At 47.3% G+C, this 21,607-nt stretch overlaps 1 protein-coding gene across 1 annotated transcript; it reads left to right on the plus strand.

The window, feature by feature from the left end:
- The first annotated feature begins 7,655 nt into the window (after positions 1-7,655).
- On the plus strand, positions 7,656-20,082 carry Gsdmc (gasdermin C). The gene is made up of 9 exons (XM_078016415.1): positions 7,656-7,866; positions 8,495-8,678; positions 10,898-11,066; positions 13,248-13,359; positions 16,504-16,554; positions 17,358-17,497; positions 17,827-17,956; positions 18,624-18,697; positions 19,359-20,082. The coding sequence occupies exons 1-9, from the start codon at positions 7,656-7,658 to the stop codon at positions 19,596-19,598; spliced, it is 1,311 nt and encodes a 436-aa protein (XP_077872541.1). The 3' UTR covers positions 19,599-20,082.
- The last annotated feature ends 1,525 nt before the right edge of the window (positions 20,083-21,607 follow it).

Consider the following 21,607-nt stretch of genomic DNA (forward strand, 5'->3'; position numbering starts at 1 on the left):
GATTTCCCTTCCACAGGCCTGACATGGCCTTTCTTGAGCTACCCTAGTGAAGACCAAGCCAGGCAAATTGTCCGACTTCACTTACCAGCTGGAGGGCTGCTGTGTACGGGTGTGAACTGCCTGTGCTCAGGGCTGCCAAACTGGAGCCTTCAGGATTCCATACAAACCTGCTGGAACAGTGGTTCTTTGAAACATCACCGCCCAGAGAAAGAAATGTGGAAATGAGCTTCAGGAGTCTGCAGGTGTTCAAGGGCTAGGGCTCTGGGAAGTGCATCTGGACATTGTCCTGCAGGGCTTTGCACAACAGATAGTGACATTTTAAACACCAGCTCTGTGTCAAGCACCATGCACAGGTTATATAATCCAGTCTTGCAGCAGTCTTTATTTTAAAAGACCCTTGTAGAAAGAAGGAAAAGAACTGCCCCATGTCCATGCCTTTTCCAATTACTCCCTGTGACCTTAAGGAGTTAATGAAGTGCTTATTCGGACAAACAGCTGTGCGGCAGGTTTTCTGTAATGTCCCCTGACGTGCAATTGACATTGCTTCACTTTTACTTTTTTTTTCTTTTTTGCCTCCTTACTTGCTCCTGATACTGACAGGGCTCAGCTTGTCCAGCTGCTCCTTCTCTGCTCATCTTCTTGTTCTCTGAGGATCAGTCACATGGCCCTCCTTTCTGCCCGCAGCAGGTCAGGCTTATTCCCATCTGAGACCTTTCACACTTGCTTCACTTGCTTCTTCCCTTGGGTGCTCCTGGCCAGTCCTGTCCTGCTTGGGTGTCTCCTCCTGCAAGGACCACCCAACCCAAGTAGCCTCACCTCTACCTATCGTGACATTCCTTTCTCTCTCTCTCACTCCTATCTGTTCTTGAAACTATCTTATTTGTTCTTTTAAACACATCTGTCACCTGGTCCAACTCCAAGGCAAATCCTTTGGGTGTGGAATTCTGGCTCATTGACCTCTCTATCTAGATTAGTTTCTTGCCTTGACCAAACTCTAGTCAGGTTCCACTGAACCTGCTTCTCAATTGGGCCGCTACCTCTGTGTGTTTGCCATGGTATTTTCCAGTTGGAGAGACACTCCTGTCAAGTGAAGTTAGCCAGAATCCCCACTCTGAATATTAGGTCACCTTCAATATTCACTCAAATCCCTCATTCCCCCTCCATCACCAGAGCATATTGATTACCTAGGTTGCCTTCAGCAAGTGTACTGTCCAGTCATTTTAGGAAAATCTACCCCTCTTAGTAACTTTCCATTCATTGACCACCCCCAGCCATAAATTGCTACTTTTCCTTCTCACATTTGGAATGGACCCAAGTTCTATACTCAGGTCATTTCCCTCTTTTCAATGGCTCCTGAATAAAATCTGTCTCTGCTGCCTCTTTTCTGTCCAGCTCTGGTTTTCTTAGACACTTCCCAGTACTGGAATCTAGATAATGTGTACAAAAGTAAACCTAGAGGGGCTGGGGATGTGGCTCAAGCGGTAGCGCGCTCGCCTCGCATGCGTGCGGCCCAGGTTCGATCCTCAGCACCACATACCAACAAAGATGTTGTGTCCACCGAGAACTAAAAAATAAGTATTAAAAATTCTCTCTCTCTCTCTCTCTCTCTCTCTCTCTCTCTCTCTCTCTCCCTCCCCTCTCTCAAACCTAGAACCTCGAAACCTTAGCTTGCAGTTGATTTGCATTTGCTGACTCACTCAGTTGGGAGCGAATTTCAAGAAGGGTGAACTACATTGCATAAGTGTCACTGGAGGAGGTCCAGGGAGTTTCCAAGAGGGGACCTCAATCCAGGATGAGCGAGGTTCTTGCAAACCTTGTAGAAATGAATTTAAGTGGAGGCACTTTCTAGGGAGAATGTGGGCTATCTCAAGGGTGAGAAACAACCCCCGGGTCTGGGGTACTAATATGTATAGAGGGACAGTAGCTAGAGGCTACTAAGGGTGGAGTTGTGCAGTTTGGCACCAGTTTTCCTTGTGCTTGTGCAATGCCTTTACTCCATGCCACTTTCTGTGTGCAAGATCAAGGGTGCAAGGAGGTGGGCTGGGCTGCACTTGAGTTGCTTACTTGGTATTCCAACAGCCCACAGGCGCTTGCTTCTCTTTTGAAACTCCGTTTTTAAAATTTCTGTATCCCCAGATGCATACCTCAAGGAAGGGGACAATGTGGGCAAGATAGACAGCAGGAAGCAAAGGGGCAGAAACTTAAATGACCCGGTGGGGAGAGGAAGATTAGGAGAGGAGATGCCAGAGAAGTAACTGGAGGGGGAGGGGCCTCAGAGAATGGAGGTTTGCATGAAAATCTGCATAAAGACTAACCCGAAAGTGCAACTGATGGAAAATTGGCAAGGAAATAGCATATGCCATACAAAGACCACAGCTACCCCTCCCAAGTAGATATTCGTCACTCACTCTTGGTTCTTAAAGCATGAGGTGAAGAGCTTACATATAAATGTACAATGTGCAGATTCCTGCTTTGAGGTCAGCCAGGAGGGAAGCAGAGACTGGGCAGAGATGAGCAACACACGGGCTGTTCATAGGCTCACACAGCTTCCTTCTAGAAGGAATTTGAGTTTTTTTAAATTCCTCTCTTGCTTTCCAGGATTGCACCTTCCCCAACAAGATACTGCTCTCAGGGCTGGGGCTGTGGCTCAGTGCTAGAGTACTTGCCTAGCATGTGCAAGGCACTGAGTTCGATTCTCAGCACCACATATAAATAAAGATCCATCAACATCTAAAAAAAAAAAAAAGATACTATTCTCAGTACAGGAGGTTCCAGGATTTTTAGTTGCTACCATTGTTACTGGAAGGAAATGTCTGGTCTGGGCTGCCTGCCTAATATTGAAGAGCACCAATATTGGGGATTTGCATGTTAGCAGAAAGGAATCAGGTTTATTCAAAGCTGGCTGTAAAGAAATTAGAAGGACTAGCTCCTCCAAGCTCTATCTTGCTGGTCTCAGGAGTGTGAAGGGCTTTGTGGGGAGGGAAAGGAGTCAGTGGAGATGCAGGCTGGTGGTCCTTCCTCAGCTCGGGAGTGTGTCTTCTCCAGGACATGGCAACAGGCTCCTGCCTCCTGCATTTTAGACAGACACAATACTCTTCTGTGAGTTAATTTACACTCTGTGTTAGTTGATGATACAATAATTGCTATTTATCATGGAGCCATCTAGGTGGGGATACTCTTTAACCAAAGCATTAGGGAGAGGTGGAATGACGAGGGGGGCCAGACAAAGGACAATTTAGAGGGAGCTCCTCTTATTCTATGTGTCTGACACAGCTCCGAGTCAGGCTCCCACAGGGTGCACCTGGGATTCCCAAAGTGGAAACAGCTAGACTTTTCTGAATGTTGAAAGGAAGCAAAGGTAGAATAAATACGTTGTGAAATAAAAATTACCCCACCCTAATCCTGCACCACCTGAAAACCCAGCTGAAGGACCATAAAGAACCATGAAAGAAGTACAAGAAGGAGGTGCCCAAGTTCCTGGAATATACCTGCCCATTGTCAGGAAAGACAGGACTCTTCTTCCCTCTTACTAGCCAGTCTGGCCCCCTCATCTCTTTTTTTCCTGTATCTATAATCTCCTGACCCCCAACAAGTTGAGAAGATTTGTGAGTCTCAGCCCCTTGAAGAAAGGCTAAGGATGCAGGTCCTCCCACCTTCCCCATGTGGCTACATTGGTTAAAGCTCCCTTTCTGCTTTTCTCCATTGCGTTTTTCTTTTTTTTAATTAATTTATTTATTTACTTTTTGGCGGACACAATATCTTTGTTGGTATGTGGTGCTGAGGATCGAACCCGGGCCGCACGCATGCCAGGCGAGCACACTACCGCTTGAGCCACATCCCCAGCCCCCCATTGCGTTTTTCTATTTGGTGTTTGGGGCTAGTGGCTGGATCTGATTTGTTGGATCCCCAGAATGAGGCCTCCAGCCTTGGACCTTGAAAACAATTTATCTTTAAAATAAAGACTATTGCAAGGTTGGACTACATAATTACATGCTGGACCTGACACAGAGAAGGTGTTAAGAAAATTCCTGGTGTCCCCAACTCTACCTATGGGCAGTTCCAAGACTCTCCCCGGGGCCCTGGCAAGGGTCCCCACCCTTCCCAAGGAGGGACCTTTCTTGCTGTCCCACAGTCTTGTGTTACAGTCAGCAAACTGAGAGTGGGATATGAGCCAAATGAGTTGATTCAGCCTGAGTCCTAGGGAATCTATAAGTCAAGGACTTGTTCAGCTGGTTTTTGGATAAAGAAAGGGGCACACCTCTGTCTACCCTGATCTAGAAAAGCCTGACCATTTTGTAATCAAATGCTACCTGATTCTGTTCCAAAGAGGAGTTCTGGCAGGAGAGGACTTGAGAGCCGAGATTCTATGATTCTTGGACTCAGTTCCAGACCTGGTGTCCTGGAAGAGAGGAGGGTCCTCCCTTTGCTCACCTTTTGCCAGAATCCTTTCCTGGAAATTGAATCAGAGACACGTGGGTTGGAAACAAGCACAGAGAAGAGAACCACATTGGTCTGGTCTCTGGGATCGCTGACTGATTGGCTTGACATCAGAAGGTCTGAAGGCTCAATAGACCCCACTCTATTGAGTTCTTTCTCTACAGAACAGTACAATTCACAATCTGGTAAGTGCTCACGGGGAACAGGGAACGAGTAAGAAGAGGAGAAGATAGGAATGTCCAGATGGCCTTATGAAATGGGCTGAGAATTTTTCCTACATGTTTTGACCTGCAAGGAAGGTAACACTTCTTGACCTTAAGCGCTTCTTAAGAGAATTAATGGAGAATTCCTGAGAGTGCAGGAGGCCATGGGATGGATCTGTGATGCGTCTTTGTCCGGGTCTGGTTTTGGAGACTTTGCTTTTGTTCTTGGTATTCTCTGTTGTCATTGACCTTTTCCACGGCCCAACCCCAGACTGAACTGAACCAATCATGTCAGGGTTGTTACACAAATCGTTGAAAGTTCTGCCTCTTTGGTATCGAACATATTCAGCATGTTCAAAAACCCAATTCTTTATAGCCAGAAATCCTGTTCTTGTTTACTCAGAAGGAAGCAATTGAAGTAGATCCCTTTCATTCAGTGCGGTCTACCCAGTGCTGTCACACTTTGCCCTACCTGACTATGAAACATTCGTGTTGTGACTTCATCTACTCTCAAGGTCTCCACTCCCACCTGTATGCCCAACCATTTTTCTTTCCAGGGTAGATTTCTACTGTGAGTGCCAATCTGTGGAACTGTCTGTTTTACTCTTCTCTTGGATCTCAAAATCAATGTGACCAAATAGGAATTCGTCTTCCTTCTCTATAATCATGTCTCCTAACAGAGTTCTTTTCTATTACTTAAGAAAATGGCACACCACCCTCCCTATTACCCATGCCAGAAATTCAGAAACCCCCTTTGTGCCCCTCCCTCTTCCTCACCACCCATGCCAAAGCCATCATGGATTCCTTTTGATTTTATGGAACGTCTCTGTCATCATCCAAGGCTAAGGTGCCAATAGCTTTTTTTCTTGAACATGGCTAGAAGTAGCCTGAGAATTAATTTATGCTTGTCCACTGTTGACCCTTCCACCGTGAATGAGTTTTCTGAATCACAAATCCATTTAGGTTCCTTTCTTCTTTAGTTATGTGCTCTTTTACTCTTTTGGTGGTATGGTCAGCCCTCCATAGCCATAGATAGGGCATCTGTGGATTCAACCAACCACCGATTGAAAATATTTAGAAAAAAAATTACTTCTGTATGTGTACAGATTTTTAAATTGTCGGTATTCCCTAAACTCTGCAGCAAACAACTATTCAAATAGCATTCAAATTTAAAGTAGATGGGAGAATATATGTAGGTTATATGCAAATAACATATAATATTATTATGTAGCATTTTAATATCCGGGACTTAAGCACCTTCAGGTTTTGGTATCTGCTGGGGGGTCCAGGAACCAACTCTCAGAGGTACTGGGGACAACTGTATTCAGGAACACAATTTCTAAGTAAAAGAGCTGCCAATTTTATTTTTGCACTTCACAATACAAATGGAAACTTCACTTTTTCCGTCTATCTTCTCCCCACCAAAATAATTCTTTGATAGGAAGTGGGGAGCTATTCTTCATTGTTATGCTTTTAGGAAGCACCCAGAGTTACAGCACCACCATCTCCTGGTGAAGTAGAAAAAGTACTGTGACTCTGATCTAAAGAGGCCTCCCCTCTACCCTTACTGTCTGACCGAGTCATTCCTGGCTATATGGGAACCATCATGGGACAGAAGTTCTCATCATTGGAGGCCCTTGCCTCGTTTTGACGTGTGGCCTCCCATAGGGACCTCATTCCAGAGGCTGGTCCCACTGGCATCATCCCGGGAGACGAAGCCCATCACTGTCCTCTTGGGAGGGCTCCCCATGGGGTGCTGGCATCATACCAGATGAGGGGGAATTGGTGGACCGGGAGGAAGTTGGATCATTGCCCCTGTTGGAGGAGATACCGAGGCCAGAGTAGGAGGTGTTGAATGCAGCTACTGTTTTGTCTACCAGCCATCTCTTCCATCAATTTCTGATAGGAGACTTCCAACATTCCCTTTGTGTTTCCTTCTCCAGTAGTGTGTCTTCTCACAGATGACGAGTCATGGGTAGGGTCTGCACCTCGATAGTTACAATAAAATTTGGGCATGTTGTGCTCTGGACAGTTGGCCACTTGGTTCCATGTTGTCCACATATGGCTCACATTTAATTTTTAAAAATGATCGTATCAAGCAACTCAGTAGTACAGCCTGTGCTTAGCATGTGTGGGGCCCCGGTTTGAACTCTAGCACTGTACACACACACAAAGTCGTATATTTATAAGAACATGAGATCTACCCTCAAAAAATTATAATTGTACAATAAAACATTGTCATTTTATTGTTCTCTAGGTGCAAAGCCGTGCAGAAAGAATTTATTCATATTGCATAACTGAGACGTAAGCCCATTGCTTGGCAACTCCCCATTCCCTCCTCTTCCCAGCTCCTAGAAGCCATCATTCCACTCTCTGATCATGTGACTTGGACAATTTTAGAGCTACCAGTGAAAGACAGAGATGACACTGACCAACCAGGGCCTGCGCCAGCTTGCAGCAGTGTCTGCCGGCCTCACCTTTCTTTTTGCACCCCACTTATTCAGGCATGGCTTGCTTCAGAGTCTTTGCACTTGCCGATTTCTCTACCCGGAATATTTTTTTTTTTCACGTATGTTCATGGTTAATACCCACCTCTTCTAAATTTCTGTCCAAACGTCACTTGTCAATGAGGCCTTCTCTGCACAATCTGTGAAATGACCAAGGCCATCTCAGCTCTTCCATTACCCGTGTCTACTTAACCTAAGCCCAACCACCCCTCTGCGCTGTCATTTGAAGATAAAATTGAGCCCTTCCTCTTCCAGTCCTTTGGGATCCCTGGGTTACAGGTGGAGGTGGACCAGGATTTCCTGCCACAGCTGTGGGGGGAGCAAACTTCTCAGGAGTGCTTCTGTCAGAAGCCTGGCCTGTCTTCAGAGCAGTGAGGTTGAGGGAGCTCTGAGCTGGTTGCCCCAGGAAGTGAAGACCTGATGGTCTCATGTGCAGGTTCTCTCCTTTATGAAAAGTGGTCGGGGGTCAGGGAGAGGTAACTGCTCTCTCCTCTCTGCTCCCAGCAACATGCCCTCCATATTTGAGCGTGTTAGCAAGAAGATGGTCAAAAACTTTGGAGGCAAAGACCTGAGGCCTGTCAAATCCCTGTTGGATGCCACCCATTTCCGTCAGTTTAGTATTTTACGGAAGAACCCTCAGTCCCAGTTTTGGGAACAGCCTGACATTCCAGTGGAGTGCTCCCTCATGGACATCCTGGCACCGGGCTCCTCAGTCCCAGGTACGTTGGCCAGGGGCCAAGGCTTCAGGTGTGAAGAACAAACGTTCTTCAACAGAAGGAGCGCCACATCCAAGGATCCTGGAGACGCCTCACTAGTCCATCTCAGCTCCCTCTCACCTTAAGAAAAGGGCAAGGAACATTATTTGAGGATCAACTAATTATCTGGAACCAGGCATTCATCAGGTCATAGGATGCTCATCAGGGCCTCTTGAGGTGGCGATATCATCCCCATTTTGTGTAAGAGTTTGAAGTTTATAAAATGATTCATTGAAAGTTCCATAGCTGGGCACTGGAAGAAGTAGGATCCAGACAGGCCTTTCCGTCCCCAAATCCTAAACATTTTCTAAATTTGCTGGGAAAGAGGGTTCCTAGGGTCTTCTGGACACTGAGCAAGTGATACCACCATTTCTTAGGGTTAAGACTGTCCCTGTTGTGCCACGCTGGAGTCAAACATTTGCCCTCCACGGCAGTCTACGCTTCAGCATTGATTGATGGGTTAGCGTCTTGATGGAGAGGTTTTAATGAGTGGAGGTGTTGGGGCAGAATTGGCCTCGATTTTCCCTTCCCACACCCAGCTCTTCCATAGTGAATTCTTTGGCTAAACCTCTGGTCATTTTCCTCTTTCCAGAAGTGGAAGTGACAAGATCATTCTTCTTCAGTGACACTGTGATCCAGAAATGGAAGGCGGGTGTGAGTGCCAGTGCTGGGGTAGATGGGGGTGCATCAGGGGAGTTCACTCAGTCCCGTGGATCCACCCTTGAGTTCCAGAAGGTTACCGTCCCATCCCGAAACCTGGAAAGACTTCAAAACAGGTGAGGCACCTGGAAGGAAGGGGTGGGACATTGCTATCCCAGCAGTGGTCTTCTTGCAAGCAAGAGGCATTTACCAGGCCTCGAGGAGGGGACAACTCAGACTGGTCCATTCCTCTTGGCTACCCATTCCTTCCTTCCTTCAGCCAGGAGCTAGCCTTCCCCAGTCAGTCCTCAGTGGAGCAGTGTTTACCCATGACTGCATTCCCCAGGACTGGAGGCTGGGACAGAGAACAGGTCAAACCCATGTCCCTGTCCTGGGGCAACTTGTGCTTAGTGGAGACAGGGATGGGCAGGAAAGGAAAAAAGCAGGAAAGAAGCAAAACAAATAAATCAATGAAGTATAATTAAAATGAGACAGACTCTGGAACTCTCTAAATAATATCTCGAGGTTTTGGGATTTATTTTTATTATTTTTTTCTAATTCTCTTGTGGTATAATTGAGAATTGGAATTGTGTAAATTAAAAATATTCTTTTTTGTAGTTGTGTATGGACAGAATGCTTTTATTTTATTTATACATGACAGTGGAGTGTATTTTGACATTTTATATCTACATGGAGTATAACTTCCTATTCTTGCAGTTATACACGATGTAGAGTCACACTGACTGTGTACTCATATACGAACACAGGAAAGTTGTGTCCAATTCATTCTGCTGTCTTTCCTATTCCCATTCTCCCTCCCTTCCCTTCATTCTCCTTTGTCTAATCCAATGAAGTTCTATTCTTTCCTCCCCCCTTATTATGTGTTTGCATTCACATATCAGAGAGAATACTTGACCTTTTGTTTTTGGGGATTGACTTATTTTGATTAGCATGATAGCCTCCAGTTCTATCCATTTATTGGCAAATGCCATGATTTCATTCTTCTTTATGGCTGAGTAATATTTCATCACACACACACACACACACACATATAAACACACATTACATTGTCTTTATCTATTCATCTGTTGAAGGGCACCTAGGTTGAGTTGAGCCACTCTGAACATTGACGTGGTCATATCACTGTAGTATCTTATTTTAAGTCCTTTGTGTATATGCCGAGGAGTGGGACAACTGGGTTGAATGGTGGTTCCATTCCAAGTTTTCTGAGGGATCTCCATACTGCTTTCCCGAGTGGTTGCACTAATTTTCAGTACCTTTCCCCCACGTCTTTGCCTCCCTGCCAACATGTATTGTTACTTGTATTTTTGATAACTGCCATTCTGATTGGAGTGAAATGACATCTCAGTGTAGTGGTTTATTTATTTATTTATTTTTGGTACTGGGGATTAAACCCAGGTGTGCTTAAGCACTGAGCCACATTCCCAGCCTTTTTTTTTTTTTAAGTTTAGAGACAGGGTCTCACTGAGTTGCTTAGGGCCTTGGTAAGTTCCTGAGTCAGGCTTTGAACTTACGATCCTCCTGCCTTAGCCTTCTGACCCCATCATAGGCGTGAGCTCCCCCACCTGGCTCTCAGTGTGGTTTTAATTTGAATTTCTCTAATTGCTAGAGATGTTGAACATTTTTTCATATATTTGTTGACCAATCATATTTCTTCTTCTGTGAAGTGTCTGATCAAGTTCCTTTGCCCATTTATTGATTAGGTTGTTTGGTTTTTGGGTGTTAAGTTTTTTGAGTTATTTATATACCTGGAGATTAATGCTCTATTAATGCAGGTGGCAAAGGTTTTCTCCCATTCTGTAGGCTCCCTCTTTATGTTATTGTTTGGTCTCCTTTGCTGTGAAGAAGCTTTTTAGTTTAATACCATCTCATTTATTGATTCTTGATTTTACTTCTTGTGCTTTATCTATTTGCTCCATATCTCACCCAGATTTTGTCTCTGGACATTTCAGAGTGAATACTTAACTTTGAAAATAGGATCTTCTAAGGACTGGTCTCGACCATCTGGACCTTATCTACTTCTAGCTTTCTGAGAGACCCTTGGGCTGGAAATTGATAAATGGCCCCATACTAGGATCAGTGTAATTTTGTACGATACAGATGCTCTTCACAGTGTACACCACCATTAGAAAATGGAGTGGCCTTTATCCTGCTCATCAGAAAAGGTGTTCTGTGCTCTGGGCACCTTAACCTCATGGTCCAGCATCTTCCTGCCACTGAGAACTCAAAGTTCAAAGGCATGCACCCCTCTGGGTTTTGAGGAGAAGGGTAACCCAGAGTGCCCTGAGAGGCATCGCTTCCTCACTCTGACCACTCACCTCACTTATATCCCCAGCAAACTGTTGGATCCAGAACCATCCTTTTTGAAGCATTGCCGGGAGAGAGGGGACAACCTGTACGTGGTGACAGAGGTTGTCGAACTGACCAACAGTACTACACTGCATGACAAGAGTAGTGTGACTACTTTGGGAAAATTGTCTGGCTCTTGGAATATTTTAATTAAGGTATGGCATGGGGACACCAAGAGTATGCCATGTAGCCACTACATCCTCATCTCCCAGGGTCTCTGGGGGATGACGATTCTCTTCATCTTATATGCCAAGGTATCCCGAGACTATATTATGACTTCTTAATTTATAATGCTTTACCTTAGGGGATTGTGTGTTATTGATGAGATTAGAAATGGATTTAATTATTGTTCCTATGCTGTGTCTTGGGTAAATAGTGAATTTTGCTGAATCAAATGTGAGCCTTGTGTACAGATCCAGTTTTATGACTGGAGGAAACAGGAACATTAAAAGCAAACCTCAGCTGTTAAAGTAACCTAAGTTCTATGGTGACCTGTTTGTTCGTCATCTTTTCGTCACTATGAGTGAAATACCTGAGAAGAACTAGTTGGAGGAGGACAGATTCATTTTGGCTCATGGTTTCAGGGGTCTCAGTCCATGGTCTATCGACTTCATTGTAGAAACATTATGGCAGAAGGGCATGGTGGTGCTCAGCCCATGGCGGCTGGGAAGAGGGGAGGGGTGGGAGAGAGAGAGAGAGAGAGAGAGAGAGAGAGAGAGAGAGAGAGAGAGAGAGAGAAGAGAGGAGGAGAGAAGAGAGAAGAGAGAAAAGAAAAGAGAGGGAAGATGAACTCTTCCAGAGCATGCTTCTGATGACTTACTCCCTCCAGCTAGGTCCCTCCTCCCACAGTCCATCCAGCTACCAGTGGATTTTGGATTAATCCATCAGAGCCACCATGATCCAATCATTGCCCATCAGACCTCTGATCCTTGCTGCACTGGGGACCATACTTCTAAGCCACGCTCGTTTATCAGCTTTCTCCCTGCTGTGATAAAAAGACCAACCATAGTAACTGTAAAGGCAGAAACATGTGGTTGAGGGCTCTTGGTTCCAGAGGTCTCAGTCCATCGACAGCAGGCTCCATTCCTCAGGGCTCAAGGTGAGGCAGAACATGATGGAGGAAGAGTGTGGTGGAGGGAAATGGCTCAAATAAAGACCAGAAGCCGAGAATGACTCCACTCACCAGATATAAAATGTGTACCCTAAAGCCATGCCCCCAATGCCCATTTCCTCCAGCCATACCCCACGCACCTTCATTACCACTTAGTTAATACCTCGTAAGGGATTAATTTATTGATTGGGTTAAGGCTCTCACAATCCCAACATTTCTCGTCTGAACCTTCTTGCATTGTCTCACATAGGAGCTTTTGGGAGTCACCTCACGTTCAAACCATAAGACATTACAAATCTAAACCATGACAACCAATAAGAAATATTTTAAGGAGTAAGATGCAAATGTCTTTAAGCAATGTGATTTACATAATTCAGTCACAATAACCAAAAAAATTTTTAAATTAATTTAAGTAAATTTATTTGTAACTTATTCAGATCAAGTATGGACATGTGCTCATCATGTGCTTTTATATACAATATATTTCTGTGTAGTTAGTCTTCACTTAAGAACTTCATAAACTAAAGGAAAAAAACTGAGATATGCACAAACTTTCCCAAGGCCAGTGAATTATTCCTGGAGGAGACTCGGGCTCTGTCCAGGTCCACTGGGTCAGCATAGATCCACATCACAACATACAAGTGTAGATTTTCAGGGTGCTTACCTCAAAAAGAAAATCGTACATGTTTCTAAAAAGGAAAAAAAAGTCACATTTCAAGAAATTTCTGCCTAGAATTCTATGTCCGGTCAAATATTACTCAAATGTGAGAGTTAAAATAAAGAGGTCTTTAGGTGTGCAAAGTCCTAAAGCGTGTATCCCCATCTTCCCTGGAGAGATGGAGTAATGAGGCGGAGAAGGCACAGGGGCAGCACATTAAGTGATAAAAGCAAGATCTGAAATGAGAAGCCGTGTCCCTGTGGTCTGTGGTCTTCTACAGCGTTGGGATTCATACACCTAATTTGGAAAAACTATAATATTGCAACATGACAACTGGAAAATGTGTAGGTAAAGCTGGACAGAAGAAGGAGAAGCGAATGGTAATGGGAAATAGGACCTGGAGGAATGAGAGAGTGGGGCCTGCTGTTTTTCTCATGAGCTTTCTAGATGTATTTGACTTTAAAATTACAAGCGTGCCTTGCTGTGATGAAAAGGAAACAGGATTTTTAACTGTGCTGTGAGGCAGAGAGATGTAAGCTTCTATCTAGGTATGTTTTCTCTCTCCAGGGTGAAGTCCAGGGACAGACTGTCAAGGATGGAGCTGTGACACTGACGATCCCCCAGGGCACAGTGATGGCCTATAAGAAGAAGCAGCTGGTCATCAAAGGGAATGGCGTCAGTGAGTACAAACCCGGGAGGCACCTGGGGTGGGGTAGGGTGGCCCTGCTCCTCCTGAGGAGAGAAACAGAAGAGAGGCCACTAACATGCCACCTCTACTGCTTTCCCTGTCCAGGGGAAGGATGAGCAACATTCGTCACTGTCTGGGCACACACACGTCCCCCCACCCACAGCCACCTCCAAGCATGGCCTGCTGAAACTTTGCTAGGGGTAGATGCTGAGACGTCTCCTTCAGGTGAAGGGACCAACTTGGAGTGTCCACTTGGAGGTGCCCTGAGCACGGGCAAAGCCAGGCTGCAGTCTCAACCACCTCAAGGTCCTGCCTCTCTCAGAAGCTCAGCAGAGGGAGCCCCAGAGCCCTTCAGGTTACCCATGAGCCCACATCAAAACCCCCAAAGATAGTGAAGACACAAACACAAACCAGGACAGCCCCAAGGCCCTGACAGCCCCGTGCAGGATGTTATCTACATCTCTCCCTCTGTCACCATCCTCCAACACACAGTCCCCAACACCCACCTTGGGGCTGGACATCACATGGCAGATGGTCAGGGTCAGTTAAGTACCTGGGCATGATGTAGGTGCTGGGGACAGGACCAACCGTCCTTCTGATGTGGAGTCCCAGCTAGAGAGCAGTCGACTCAGCTGGGGCCGGGCTGCAGGACAGGAGCACACTCCCATGTTCTTCTGCAGTGTTCCCACTGCTGATCCTGGCCAAGGGAGGGTCCTGGTGCCAGGGTGGGTACAACAGAGGGCCGCTGGACTTTTCACTCCTGTGTGGACCCTGGCTTCTGGAGAAAGACCATCCACACCCAACTACCTCTCTACTGAGATGTAGAGATGCCCGCTAAGAGCACCAGGAGATGGCAGTGCTATCATTAAAGATCACAGTGATTAACAAAGTGCTTTTAATTTAGGGAAGAAAAGAAAAAGAGCACTGTTTTAAAAAACATTAACAACAAACAAAACAAGAATACATAGTCTGAATATAGGAGACCCCATTGGGCATGGGGTTGTAGTATCCAGAGAGAACCAAGACCATGTTCCCTGGTGGCTGAAGTCTGGTGAATTCTGGTGGATACACTGCGTGAATGCGAGGGAGACCGTGCAGACACAGCATAGATGACCCCTTAGGGGAGCTTTCTGTAGGGGAAAGTGGGTGACAGCAAGCCACAAAGACGGAGCTTGGTAATGTGGATCCTGAGACGGCTTGGGCTTGTTGTCAGGCCAGGGATGAGGCTGGTGAACTCAGGAGGCCGTAGAGGATTGGTGTCAGTCACGTGGCTGGATGTTGATTCTTTGTATCAGCCTGGTTGAGAAGGTTCTGATTCCATTTTACAGTTGAGATGAGAAGACTAGCACTCGGGAGAATTCTAATTTTCTCTGAAGTTACTAGCCTGTGGTGTGGCAAAGTACTACACTGTTTTGCACATAATATTCCTGTTGTTATGTAAATTTGTTTATCTTGTAAATCAAGCCCTGCCTGCCAGTTGGTTCCCTTCAATTGGGCCTGCGTTGTCAGTGGACTTCCCCTGTTGCCCTCTAGTGGTCAGGGTGTGACTGGCAGGCAGTGCGGAGCTCAGCCGTGTCTGATTCCATGGATCACATTCTCCAGCCCCTGGGAAACTGTTCTTCTTCCTAAGCTGTTCTCCTAGTTTGGTGTGAGGCAAGTTTCAGACCTCAGGACATTTCTCTATATGAACCATGAAACCCCCCGAGATTGCAAGGTTGGGAATTGATAAGTAAGGTCAGCACTGGGAGGAAAGATTGACAGAGAGACAGTCCCTTGGGCAGGCAGGAGGAAGCCAGCCCCCTTGACCTGGAGAAGAGAGTTCTTTGTTGGAGGCATAAGGATCCCTCAAGGTCTCATCCAGGGATCTGATTCACAAGACCCAGAGGCCTGGTTGACAAACATCCCGGGTGGCGTATCCATGGGTCCCCAAGCTCCAGGTACAAGGTGTGGAACACAGCTCTCCTGACTGGACGCTTTTCCGTGCAGCCTTTCTTCTCATCTCCACGGATGCTAAGCACAAAACCTTTCAAGATGGTGAGTCCAGAGCCTGGCAGATTCTCTGCCTAGAACTTGGGCCCCGGTGAGTCCTGAACCCCTTTGGATATTGCATGAGCCTACCCCACCCTCCACTGGGGCCAGTCATTAAAAAACCTTCCCCCCTCACCATCCACATTCCCTGTCTTGGACCTGGCCAAGACCTTGGGCCAGGGAGACCAGCTTTTCCCCTCTGAACACTGGGATAGGTGTGAGTGTGGTGGGTGTGGGGTCTGCCTGGGGATCCCTTTCTCTGGAGGAACTGCTCAATTGAAGTAGTGGTATGAGGTGAGAAAAAGAGAAAGGAGGAGGAGTTGGAGAGGTGAGAGGTGGAGCAAAAGAGGTAGAAGAGAGAAGAGGGGAGTGGGGGTACTGGCTCTTGGTGAGTGGACACTTTCTCTCTTTTCCAGAGTTACTTAAATTTCAGAGTTGTTCAAGAAGGCGTTTGGAATCAGGTAGGTGAACCTGATGCCTCTCCGGGCCACTCTGCACAACAGAAACCCAACTACTCCATTGCCTTTGCTGCCAATCCCCCCTGGCGTGGGCATCTGGCCCTGTGGGCAGGGGGCGGAGCAGTGAAGAAGAGGGAGTGAGGGGAAGTAGAGGCAGGATTTGGAGAAACGAAGTCTTTGGGACTAACTCTTGGGTCACATGCTCTTTCTAGGCCAGCCTGTACTTTCCAGCCTTTCTGTAGGTGAGTGTAGGTGAGGGTGTGTGCTGGAGGCGAAGGTGGGAATCCCAGCCTGCAGGTAGCAGGCCTGAGGGTGGATTGCCCCTGACTTGGTTGTCACTATTCTCTGCCCTCCCCGGGTCCTGTGGATGGGAAGGGTCCAGGAGGGCCCACATGGCGAAGGGAAGGACCAGGATGGGGTCACCAAGAGGTTAACCAGGACAGGGGAGACAGCGGGTGGGCAGACCCTCCAATGAGCCTCAAGCAAATTTGAGGGTGAAGAAAAATGATCACTTGTGATTCCCTTCCTAGGAAGAATAGAGGAATATTATTTGCAAGGTGAGTGTTTATTAAGAGGGTCTCTGGGTGGGAGACAGCGGGTGGGCAGACCCTCCAATGAGCCTCAAGCAAATTTGAGGGTGAAGAAAAATGATCACTTGTGATTCCCTTCCTAGGAAGAATAGAGGAACCTTTTTGCCCAGGTGAGTGTTTAGTAAGGGGAATCTGGGGTTTCTGGGTGGGAGATCAAAGGCCAAGGTAAAGAAGCCAGTCCCAAATTAGAGTTTCCTTGCAACTGAGAAAACAAGTTTACTCCCAAACGACCACGTTGGTGAGCTCCACTCATTCATTCATGCACGCGGTCACCATTTGTTGAGGACTTGTGGCCCAGCAGGCTTTACAGAATGCCCAGCTCTTTGGAGATTCCACGGAGGAGATCTCTCACTCCCAGTAAGTCACCTTGAAGCTCCCTGAAGCCCCCTGGGGGAAATCAGCCCCCAATATCTACCACTTGATCAATTCTTTATGCATGTTGAAGGTGCTGGCACAACTGCATAATAAGGGTAGACCCTGTGTGCCAAGTGCTTGAGAAACACAAACTCATTTAATCCTCGCCGTATCCCCATTTAACAGATATGGAAACTGACCTCAGAATACCTGAGATTTTTCTCTCTAGAGCCCAACACTGGATTTCACAGTATCCCTGAACTGTCCCAGAAATAGCCACTTGGTCTTTTCCTCCGACTTGCAATGACTGTTTTGAGAATGTCTACATCTGCTCTCCATGTGCTGTCCTTTCAGAGCCTGGGACTGGTCATCGTGCTAGTCTCATTACAGTCCCATCCCTGGAGCCCAGGCAAGCCAATAGCAGAGGCGCTTCTGGTCAGTAGCTGAAAAGGAGAGAGGTGTTTGGCTGATTTTGGTGGGAAGGAAGGGCCATCATCCCTGGGAGGTTCTAACTGAAGATTGTTCCCACTTTTTGGTTGGTGTTGATGGCTGAGGGCAGATTTCAAGCATCTACAAGAGGAGGTTTTCCGGAAAACTGAGGCCCTGGCCCAGCTCTCTAAGGGCGTTCAGGATGACGTGTTCAACAATATCCTGCCCATGCTCGGGGACAGAGGAGCTCTGCAGGACCTGATGGATGTGGTGAGGATGTCCCGCCGCTTCCTGGGGCTGTCAGAGCTGTCGGGGGGACAGGTAGGACACATGGGCACCGATATACCTGAGGGAGGAGGCGTGAGCAAGAGGCCAGGGAGTGAGGAGGATGTCCGAGTGGGGATTCTGGCCTAGGCACCGTGACCAGGGCCACAGAGTGCAGCCTCCTCCATCTCTAGAGGCCCTGGGAATCTGCTGGTGGAGATAGAAAGCCATCAGCCCACTCCTTGGTCATCACTGATGGACACAGGAGACACTGGCAGATCACACCACGATGATGTTATTACTGTTGTCATGAATAAGCCACCTGTCTCCTGTAGCTGGACTTGGACAGCTGGGATCATTTGAAAGGCCCTGGCAGCATAATCCTAAACAAGCTGCGACAGGACTCAAGTCCTCCATGGGTTAAGCCACAGGACAGCATTCTTTACCTTCTCCAAGCCATGATGGGTAAGAGTGATCTGTGGGCAGAGTGGGAGAGGCACCGTTGGCCCCAGACCCCCTGAACGAACGCTTTAGATGCCACTGCTCCAGAGTGCTTCAGTTACCATGATCCTTTTCACCTACCCTCTCTCCAAGTTTAGGAGGGCCCAGTGTGACACTGACCAAGCCCAAGGACTAGAAAGTGACTGACTGTGGATCATACAACTGATCCTCGAGGCAGAAGACCCCAACCTCCACCCTAAAACCCACACCCCGGATTATGCTGTTCAGTTTCCTGGAGACATTCAAGAGTAGAAGGAGATGGGCACGGGGTGGTGCACGCCTGTAATCCCAGCCATCTGGGAGACCGAGGCAGGAGGGTTTCAAGCGCAAAGCCCACCTCCACAGCTTAGTGAGGCCCTAAGCAACTTAGGGAGACCCCGCATCAGAATAAAAAAGTAAAAAAAAAAAAAGTAAAGAAGAAAAAAATAAAAGGGGCTGGGGATATAGCTCAGTGGTAAAGCACCCTGGGTTAAATCCCTAGAGGGAAAAAAAAAAAAAGGTAGAAGGAAGAACTTCAGCCGAGCAGGGTTGATTCTTCTCCCTCAGCATTCCCCTCTCACTGGTCTCCTAGTCCATGGTGAGAGAGTGTCTGAACTCTGTCACTCTTCCTCCACGTCTCTCCCTCCCCTAGTGCTGAGTGACACCCAGCTTGAACTCCTGGCCCTGTCCATGGAGAAGAGGATTCTGCTCTGGCAACGAGAGTTGGTGAGAAATCCCCAGGGGCCAGCAGTCCAGGGAGGAGGGGGAAAGAAGGAGGGTAAGAATGGTTCTGAGGATTCCGAGAAAAGAGAGAGGGTTCAGGTTCCCTCTGGAGGGGAGATGGGCACTTGGAAATCCCTGGCTGCATTCTCCTTCCGGGATCAGGCCTCTTGGGTGTGAGGTTATGTCAAGAGCAACTCTCTTTTCATGCCAGACCCACCAGTGGGCCCCAACAGGCCCAAAATATCCATATAGGAACTCTGTGGCTTTATAATAAGGGGACGTGAGTAATCCACACCCTGATTTCACTACAAAGGCACCATTTCAAGCTGCTCTTTACCTAGACTGTATACAAGCACTGACTCATATTGCATGCACATATGTATGCACACCCATGCACATACATCTACAGATATGTGTGTGCAGACATATACATATGTACCCATGCATTGGGACAGCCAAACACCACTACTCTGCAGGTAAGCTTTAGCAGTACCATTTCAAAGCAGAGGAAGCAATGCACCATGCTTTTCAACCAATGATCACACCCTGGCTTGGCCCCAAAGCTCCTGCTTCCATTGTTCTGCCTGGTCCCTGATGTTGGGATAGATGATTTCTCCCCCCATCTCCAAGTTTCCACTTTCCAATCGGATAACTCTTCTTCTAGGTAAGGGTCATCCTAGAGCCGAACTTCAAGTACCCGTGGAGCATCCCCTTCACCCTCCCCCCAGAGCTCCTCGCCCCACTCCAGGGTGAGGGCTTGGCCATCACCTATGGTTTGCTGGAGGAGTGTGGCCTGAAGATGGAGCTGAGTAGCCCCAGGTCAACCTGGGATCTGGAGGCCAAGATGCCCCTGTCTGCCCTCTATGGGACTCTGTCATTGCTGCAGCAGCTGGCAGAGGCCTAAGCCCTCCCCGTGCCCGTCCTTGGTGAGCTTGGGAGACAGTGCTGTGTCTCTTTGCTTTTCCAGGCGGGGTAGACACAGGGGTCTGCAGAGACTCAAGGGGATGTTCTCGGGTGATGAGAATATGCTCTCCCCTGGCATGGGCTCATGTAACTGTCAAAGCTCCTCAGTAAGGACAGCTCTGAGGCGACACTTTGGGAAGTGACTGGATGATGTGGGCTCTGGCCTCTCCAGTGGGTTAATTCATCCAGCAGACCACAGGGAGATGGCTGAACCTGTAGGCAGGTGGGGCCTGGCTGGAGGAAGTAGTCACTGCAGGCCTGCTCTTGGGGACCACATCTTGTCTTGGGCCCCTTCCTCTCTGTCTGCTTCTTGGGTGCCATGAGCTGAGCAGCTCCCCTCTACCATACCCTTCTGCCATGATGTACAGTTTTACCTCAGGCCTAGAGCAATGGAACCAGCTGACTATGGATTCAAACCACTGAAACTGGAGCCAAAATAAATCTTTTCTCCTCAAAGTTGTTCTTGTCAGTTTTTTTAGTCACAGAGGCAAAAAGCTGACAAAGGCGCTCTCGCCTCCTTGTCCCAGCCTCTGGTAACTGCTGGTCTACTATCAACTTCTGTGACATCAGTCTCTGCCCAATCTTCACAGGAACTTCTTCCTCAGGGCCTTTGTCTCTTTGTTTTAATGGGGATACCAGTCACATGGGTCACTCTAATGCAGGTCACTCTAATGTGACCTCTTTTCAACTTAGTGCACTTGTAGAGATTCTTTTTCTGAATGAGGTCACGTCCTGAGGTTCTGGCTGGATGTGAATTTCCAGGTGAATGTCCTGACTGCAGGGTCTTGGCGAATAAATGGTGTGGGTAGGAGGGCCTGAGGACACAGGGTGTCCCCATAGAAAGCCACGGAGAACCCTGTTGAGACACATGCACAGAGTTGGAACTGCTGCACTTTGGGCTTGTTAGCCACAGTTAGGAGTCCCCCAGGGGCCAGAGCAACATGTTTAGATTTGCTCCAAGTGAAAGTCAAAGCCACTGGTGACCCTGGCTGCTGAGTGAGCAACGGGTTGGAAGGGAGCAAGCAATGGATGGGTAGAACACGGAGGAAGGTTCTCTAATTGTTCAGCTTCTACATGGTATATTTTAAAAGTTTGGAGCTTGAAAGGTGAATGCTATGAAATCTATTTTAGAGGGATTCCGGTCTCTATTTAGTCACCTCTATGGAGGTAATTTGTTGGTGCTCAAGATCACAGCGCTGTGGTTTGTATGAGTGGCTGGCACTATTTTGTAATGAGTTTCTAACTTTGCCAGCAGATGGCAGCATTGTCCAACAGTAAGACTCAAGGGTGGTGCCTGGCACTCTCCTTTAACTGAATGAAGGCATCTCTCTCCCACCCTCGGCTCGCCTCCCTCCTCCTCCTCCCTTCCTCCCCTCTCAGCTTCCTTCCTGCTGGATTAATGTGGAGTGGGCTGGGAGACATGGGCAACAACGGAGGGGTTCACATGGGTCTCTTCATATCCTCAGAATGGAATCTCCCTCTTAAACACTACATTGATTGTATTAAATGGCTTCTTAAAAAAAAAAAGCAAACCTCTGGAAGGCAGAACCTGAATTATGGGGAATTTGGAGCTATTTTTAATATTTCAGAAAAGCTATGACTTGGTAAAATGTCAACCGCTTACGCTGGGATTATTATGGATTCTGAGATAAACTGGGTTGTCTCATGCTGAGCAAAGACCTGGGCTGGGAGTTTGAAATGTCTTTCAGTAAGCATGGAATTATTGTTTCTCAATAAGTTCAGCAGACAATTAAACTCTTTCAAAATATTGGAGCCTTGGTTGACACATAAGAAAGAGGGTGGTGGAAACCTGTGTCTTCAGATCTGGGTAGGAATGTAGGATCACCTCTGAATATTAAATAGTCCTGATGCAGGAAGTGGGGACAGCGGGGGGAACCTGGGTTTGGAGTTGGTTGATGGCTAGCTTTGTGATGCTCTTAAATAATTCAA

Source organism: Ictidomys tridecemlineatus, chromosome 7 (genome assembly GCF_052094955.1).
Source record: "Ictidomys tridecemlineatus isolate mIctTri1 chromosome 7, mIctTri1.hap1, whole genome shotgun sequence".
NCBI lineage: Eukaryota > Metazoa > Chordata > Mammalia > Rodentia > Sciuridae > Ictidomys > Ictidomys tridecemlineatus.

Excerpts from the sequence above, each read along its gene's own strand:
- Gsdmc (XM_078016415.1), top strand. The coding sequence starts at position 7,656 with ATGCCCTCCATATTTGAGCGTGTTAGCAAGAAGATGGTCAAAAACTTT. Across the intron at positions 16,555-17,357 it reads AGAGGAACCTTTTTGCCCAG|ATTTCAAGCATCTACAAGAG; the intron begins GTGAGTGTTTAG and ends GGCTGAGGGCAG. Across the intron at positions 17,957-18,623 it reads CCTTCTCCAAGCCATGATGG|TGCTGAGTGACACCCAGCTT; the intron begins GTAAGAGTGATC and ends TCCCTCCCCTAG.